A 7,738-nucleotide genomic window follows, 5' to 3' on the forward strand; every position below is an offset into this window, starting at 1 on the left:
ATGAGAGTATTGTCCATAGATGTTGAAAATTCGCGTGGTTCTGATTCTAGCATTATCAGTATTTATAGGTATGCATTTGTCACAATTATAAGTCCTGCATTCTAATAAAAGTTTGGTAAATCGCAAGAATAGATTTTTCATAAACCATGACCTGAAATGTGGAGCGAATTTAATATTTTATCGAATGATGTATCGTATTTCCATATAAAGTGAGTAAGATTTGTTCAACCCCAGGTACGAAAATAGCAGGACTCATGAAGTTTTCCATGTAATAAAAATTGAAAGCCGCAAACAACTTCCTAAAATTCCAGTGTGATTGTCAAGTAAATAAATGAAAAACATTTTTCAATGCTAGTGAATCAAATTCAATCTTCACAGTAAAGGGTGTTAGTGACAAAATATTCATCAATTGTGAGGTGCCCACCAAGAATTGTTCGGCATTCAATCAGCTCCAATTTCTCATTCATCACAATAATTTATATTTAGTTTTGAATTGTACTTAAAATGGTCATGTGCAGTTAGGAACCTATTAGAATTGAAGTAACATTAGTTGCAAGCTTCATCTTTATATCTGTATAATTAACAAGTTGTTCCAATATTTGTAGGAAGAAGTAATGGCCGTGATGGGCGTTTCAGCAAAATCGTGGACCATGAATTCGCACTTATACCAGACATCAATGGGAATTTCTTTCAAATAAACGTTACTCAACGAGAACTGGAATACGCTACAATGCGTAAAACTGACTACCAAGTCGACTTTTATGTTTTCACAAAATGTTACCCTGACAGCGGAAAGCCTGTGATTGTAGGCGATGTCACTTCTTTGAACAACTCCAATTTTGATCCGAAAAATCCTACAAGAATCATAGTCCACGGTTGGATGTCGAATAAAAATTCGTTTATTAATGAAGTATTACCAAAAGCATATCTCGAAAAAGGGGATTTTAATGTAATAGTGGTAGATTGGAGTGATGCCGCCGAAAACTACGACTACTTTGCAGCCCGGAAAGCAATCGGTAAAATAGGAAGGAAAATTGCTAAATTGATAGATTTTCTTAACTCTCATGCAAAAACTGATCCAAGGACGGTCTATTTGATTGGCCATAGTTTAGGAGCTCACGTATGTGGTGTCGCAGCGAAACATATAAAATCTGGTCGTCTGGGTTTACTCATAGCTCTTGACGCCGCTATGCCACTTTTCTCTACATACCATAGTGACCGTCTCACCAACTCAGTTGCCGACTATGTTCTAAGTATTCATACGAATGGAGGTTTCAAAGGTATCCTTGAACCAATTGGCCACGCAGCATTTTACCCAAATGGGGGCAAGACGCAACCAGGATGTGGTTTGGACCTGTTCTATGTTTGCGCACACCGAAGATGTGTCGAATATTTCGCTGAATCTATTGCACATGGAAATATTGGTTTCATTTCAAATAAATGCTCTGGCTTTGAAGAAATTTTGAATGAAAAATGCACAAGTGGCGGAGAAGTTGCTTATTTGGGTGGAGATCCAATTAATAAAAGTTACCAAGGCATATTTTATGTGAAAACCAATCCTCAGCAACCATATGGTATCGGAAAGTGAGAAAAAACTCAAAGCAATTGTGTTTAGACAGAAAAGAAAAAGGGATTAGCATTTGAGATATTTATTTCTTAATTTACTTTATAAATGTTTTATATTCCATTTCATTTACATAAGATATTAAACTGCTCAAGGTTAATCATCGTTTTCTTATTTTACCTGTTATCTGGCAGCAAGATAACCAGAGCCCTGAATAGGAAATCTAGGCCCGAAGGGCGTAAAATATGGATGAAATGGAAATTATGCGGGCTCTATACTATCCTTTTTTTGTGTAAAATTTTTATTCGGATTCGAAGAAACTTCGAGTTACTTGAAACATAAATGGGTATAAATTTCACTTTCTAGACCATTTTCAACCTGCAAATAATCTGCGTAATACTCACAGCGTCACCACTTTGGAATGAAGAAGAAATTCCATCAGTGTTATTGTCATGCAAGAGTGAAAAGACGAAAATGGTAAAAATTTGGGACTCGTGTTATAAACATGTTTTACATGCGATTTTGCTCTCATTATTGTAGAAGATTAGTCGCATCCTACTCAAATCAAACTCAATTTTCAGAATCGAAGTACATTTTGCACTTCTCGCTTGAATGTGGTCATGTGGCTTGTTGGTTTGGCAAGCGTCCTTAGAGATTTTCCAAAGATTTTTCGTTAATTTCAAGGAGGCTACATTAAATTTATTACCATTACCATGTTCCAAAAATTTACAGGAAAACCACTCTTAAGTACATCGTACAGATACAAAAACTATCCGCTTAACTACTACTAGGTAAATCTGTTTGCAGCAAAGGTGCATCCCTTCTGATCCTGTAGATCGTTGCACGCTGAATTACCTCTAGATTACGAATGCCCAACCATATCTGCGTGGTGCCTGCAATATACAAGAGGACACGCTAACAATGCTACTCGATAAATTGCGTAGATCAGTTTCCTGGCCTGCAACGTCATCGCAATATTATACAACAAAAGAGACCTGTGGGTAGAGCAGGCAAGAAAGCCGGCCATATCACCAGCTAATTTTACAGCAATCCTGACATCCTGAAATCGATAGCGAATTGGTGGACCTCGGCGCAAAACCAGGATGTCTGGGGTTCCTTATTAAGGCAGGCCTAGACCGGATACCGGTTTTTGCGCCGTTGATGATGATGATGACATAAATAAATTTTCCCAATTGCTCAAGAGGCACAAAAATTGTCACGTATATATGGACAAATCATTATTAAAACATTCGTAAAGAAAACAACAACAAAAAAGGTTGATGATCATTCTCTGCCAATCACCATGCGTTAATTCGTTGCCCCAGACTTTAAGCATTAGTTGAGGAAGCTTGGTGTAATTGGTCGCTTCCATATTTAACTAGTTGGGCTGTAATTCCATCGGCTTTTGGCGACTTACGATTCTTAAGCCTATGAATTGCATAGACTGCCTATATAAGGAAGTACAGCAATTATAGAGGTATTACCTTGCTGAGTACCATCTATAAGACATTCCCCTCTATCTCGCTAATCCGCATAACCCGATACGCCAAGAACATCATAGGCCCATGCCAAAGAGACTGCATTCCAAGTAAATCGATTAGATTTTCTCCGTGCGACAACCGATGGACTGGATGGATGGAAACTGTTGGAATATGGTCATCAATTGAACCATCTTTGTATCGACATGTACACAGTCTTAAGAGAATTCGCTGGAATTCCGAATGATTGTGGACAAAATCCGGCTGAATAAGTTGCGGGTCACTTAATTTATATGGGTGAGGATGATCCAGCTCCAAAAGTCTTCAAAGTCTATATCTATGGTAGCGTGCCAGACCTTATTAAGATTTCCTTATTAAGGCAGGCCTAGATTGGTTACCGGCTGTTGCGCTGTAGATTATGGTGATCATTCTTAATATTTGAGAATTTCTGTATTATAATAAAATAATATTTAAGTAGGTTTTAGGATTTTGTGAAATTCAAAAGTATTTGCAATCGTAAGGCAATAAATAAATCTCAGGAGACACGTTCAGAATTGATGAAAATTATTCTGAAAATAACTTCTGATGGCCAGTTTCTGTTCCCATTCTTTCTGTCCTCCAAAGAAGAGCACGGTTATCGATAACATATGGCCATTTCGGCATGATTTTGACCTGTTGCATGTTTCTTCCAGAAAATAAAAGGGCAAAAAGAAACTTCAATCGGAAACTTCTTTGCCACCTCTATCAGGTAAAACGAAAGAAAAGAAAGCAGGTAATGAGCACAACTGGTTTAAAAGTGTTATGTGGAAGCATCAGTAACCTGGGAAAACTCAAGGGCACTCTTAGCTTTAACAGCTCCCTAGGCGACTAACCTAGGGAACATTAGAGAGATCTTTACCAACAAAGAGATAATTATGTGATGAAGTAAGATTTGACAACAAAAGCAATGAAAGGAAGTGTGCTATCATCACTTCTGTGGAGAATATTCATCAACTTACTAGTATGGGCTCTGCAGGCGAGCTTTTCCTTCCACAAATTGCCGTTCTTTCTGATCGAAGCATCAACGAACATTTTAAATCCAAAATTTACTTCATTGTCGTCCACCTCGTCGCTCTTTATGATTCTGAGTGTAGGTCAACTATGAAGGAACGGCGCCTCGTGTTAATGGAGATGAAGATGATGCATTAGACATTCAAAATGAGAAAATCTTCGACCGCTTTGGGGTGGCACCGTGTGGGGAGAAATTGCGAAGGGGCGTCTTCTATAGTATAGACATGTAATTCGCGCAGACGGGAACTCATTTTATTTAATTTTTCCTGAGCATCGAAGTGGAAGGGAAACGACCCAAAGGCCGGCCAAAATAACGAACGAAGCTAGAAAGGGTTCAATTTCCCCCACCTATTTTTGATGCCTATGTGATCCAGCTGCAGTGGGTTACATCACATACACTAGCGGAAATGCTGCTGCACATAAATTTACGAAAATAAAACGGAACGTCGAGTACAATGGACCACTAGGGTCTGAGTTCTCAGAGGTTTTGCCTTATACGCACACGAAAAACCCCTATGCTCCAGCCCGTAAGCACTTTTGTTGCTCGTTCAGAATGCCCTTAGTAACAAGATTTCGCTAAAAATGGAGGATATGAATTTGTAGGAAGTTAGCAAACATGTAATCGTCCTGGTGTCTGCAGGGGTTCTGCACAGTGTCCATTTTTGGGACGAGGCGGGAGGCGTTGAAATTCCTCTGGCCGAGTGATGACCTATTTTTTATACGTGCTAACTAGCCGTTTATATGATGAACTTTCGTTCCAGAAATTCTGCAATCGATCCAAATCAGGCCTTTCCAGTTCTTCGGGTTATGTTGCTGGTTTGCCTGGTCAGCATACCGGGCGGGCAACCCTGAAAGGATATCCTTTTCTTCTGTGTTTAACTTCCGTTAATGAAAATTGCCCTAGCCGGAAGCTCTGTTACGATTCGTTGAGTGATATAAGAAGTTCCACTGCACAATGAGCATGTTTGGAGTAACGTTTGCCAACAGGCTGCATATGGCAAACAGTTTCTGCTTGAGTCTGTCCAGAATTCCACTTCATTTTTTACCTATCTGTCGTATCATCGCATTGTCTCGTATCAATTAGTCGCGGCTACGTTCGAAAGGAATTTTCCATGGTGCATCCTTTCGGTCATTCAAACCAATTACATGGCAGCAAATCATCTGGACGATTCCGTAGCCTACACAATGACGAAATCTATGAGCGATACCATGACCGTCCGGTTGTGGATAAAATCCGGTTCAATAGGTTACGGTGGGCGGGTCACTTAATCCGTATGGATGAAGATGATCCCACCCGGAAAGTCTATAAGGGCAATATCTATGGTAGGAAAAGAAGACGAGGCAGACCCTGCCTAAGATGGAGCGATGGCGTGGGCCAGGACGCCAGGCAGCTTTTAGGGATATCGAATTGGTGGACCTCGGCGCAAAACCGGGATGTCTGGAGTTCCTTATTAAGGCAGGCCTAGACCGGATACCGGTTGTTGCGCCGTTGATGATGATGATGAAATCATCTGGGCGTGCAACCGGACAGCCGCAACTGCATCACAATACAAAAGTGGCTGTAGTTATAGTCACGACATATCAATACAGAGTCGAGACGCAATCTCATCATTGATTTGAGTTAGAATTCCAGGAGTTGCTGATGCATAAAGCCTGGGAGTAGCTGGTCTATACAAATGGCCCAAACTTGTGATGCTTAATTAAAGTCAGTCTTTTAAAAAACGTTATATACTCTAGAAAACCCAACCAGCATATATACATGTCAATTATACTACATACAAAGTACAAACGGTAAAAAATACCAGAATTCTATTATAACATTTCAACAACCGGCCGCCAGTAGTTAATAGTTAACCATGTGATCAGTGTCCGGAAATTTCGAAAGTAATCATGAAAATTATTCTATATAAAAACTTCCTCTAGGCAAACTATACATGTAAATAGGCATAGTCCATTTATTGATTAATATCATGGTTGAGACATATATTATTTCTTCCGATGAAAGTTCATTGATTACAGTAATCAATATGTCCTTAATCTTGCCATTGGTCTGTATTTGAATCCTAATGAGCAAAACCAAGTAGTAGTAGTATGAGATTACATTAAAAATGATATTACGAAATTCAGGGCAGGAACAATCAGAACAGTCTTCAATCAGGTAATTCACCAAACAGACCAAATGGGGATGTTGGAAAGCGCAGTAGTAGTCGTATCGCTAGCGGTCTTATTTCTATGTAAGTCAATCTTAGAAATTTGTATCCGAAATTCTATTCAATTAAAATTTTTCAATTTATAAGCAGAAAATACTAACGTTACGCTTTAACCAATGAATATAATTTTTTGTTTTTAGTTTTGAAATTCTCAGAAACAATGGACTTTCATGTGGCGAATGATAGTAGCGGTAACGAGTTATTCAATTTCTTGGCTGACAGCAACGGAAAATTCTATCGGCTCAATGTATCTCAGCGGGAACTGCAATCTCCAACTGTATACAAAACAGCCGACAGCATTGAATTTCTCCTTGTGACTCGGAATTATCCTAACGAGATGAGGCCTATAGTTATAGGCGATGTTCAGTCCTTATGCAGTTCAAATTTCAATCCAGAGCATCCTACAAAAATCCTAGTACATGGATGGATCGCCAATAGAAGTTCCCCCATCAATCATATCTTACCTCAGAGTTATCATCAGAGAGGCGAATATAATATCGTAGTTATGGATTGGGGAGATATTGCTTGGAATTATGATTATATTACAGTTCGACGAAGTATTGGTAAAGTTGGAAGGCAACTGGCTAAGTTCATAGATTTCCTTTATTCATACGGTGGAGCCCATCCAAGTGGGTTATATCTGATTGGCCACAGTCTCGGAGCCCACATATGCGGTATTGCAGCAAAGCATGTACGTTCTGGTCGTGTAGGGGTAATTATAGCTTTAGATGCAGCAGGACCGCTTTTTTCCACTTACCATCAGGATCGTTTAACTAAATCTGTCGCTGAGTATGTTCAAAGCATCCATACCAGCTCGATGGGAATATTCGAGCCTATTGGACATGCATCCTTCTATCCAAATGGAGGGAAAGATCAGTCAGGATGTAAAACAGGATTCGGTGGTATGGGCTGTTCACATAATAAGGTTTTGAACATTTTCGGTGAAACCTTAACGGGAGAACTGGTTAATTTCATGTCCCGAAGGTGTGGTAGTTTACGCGACTTGAATAGCAGAAAATGCTTGAGCAATGAAGAAGGAGCTTACATGGGTGGAGATCCTGTTAACACACAATGTTGGGGAATATTTTATCTAAAGACTAAAGACCCACTTGAAGGATCCACCTAAATGCGGGGGTTGAGACTTTGTGTAAGGTAGAGCATAGTTCAGATTTAAATTAGTGTTAGTTATTCAATACATGCATGTACTCTGCTGCACTTACTGTATTTTCGGATAAAGCAAGTGCTTAGCTTTTTGAAAAGCTTAAATAATAGTATATGCGCACGTTTAAGGTTTGTCCAATACATAATAGCTAAACTAGCTTCTGAATTCGACGAATTATTCTTTTAAATTCAGTTAAGAGATTGTGTTTAGTAGAAAATAAAGTGAACAGAAAAGAGTAGACGTTAACCTTGTGACTATTGTCAATTTGAGAAAC

The 7,738-nt window shown here is 39.2% G+C and overlaps 1 protein-coding gene across 1 annotated transcript; it reads left to right on the plus strand.

The window, feature by feature from the left end:
* The first annotated feature begins 504 nt into the window (after positions 1–504).
* On the plus strand, positions 505–7,428 carry LOC119654034. The gene is made up of 3 exons (XM_038059196.1): positions 505–517; positions 606–1,448; positions 6,443–7,428. The coding sequence occupies exons 1-3, from the start codon at positions 505–507 to the stop codon at positions 7,426–7,428; spliced, it is 1,842 nt and encodes a 613-aa protein (XP_037915124.1).
* The last annotated feature ends 310 nt before the right edge of the window (positions 7,429–7,738 follow it).

The sequence above is a fragment of the Hermetia illucens genome, chromosome 4, assembly GCF_905115235.1.
Source record: "Hermetia illucens chromosome 4, iHerIll2.2.curated.20191125, whole genome shotgun sequence".
Lineage (NCBI taxonomy): Eukaryota > Metazoa > Arthropoda > Insecta > Diptera > Stratiomyidae > Hermetia > Hermetia illucens.

Excerpts from the sequence above, each read along its gene's own strand:
- LOC119654034 (XM_038059196.1), top strand. Across the intron at positions 1,449-6,442 it reads CATTTCAAATAAATGCTCTG|TTTTGAAATTCTCAGAAACA; the intron begins GCTTTGAAGAAA and ends TTTTGTTTTTAG.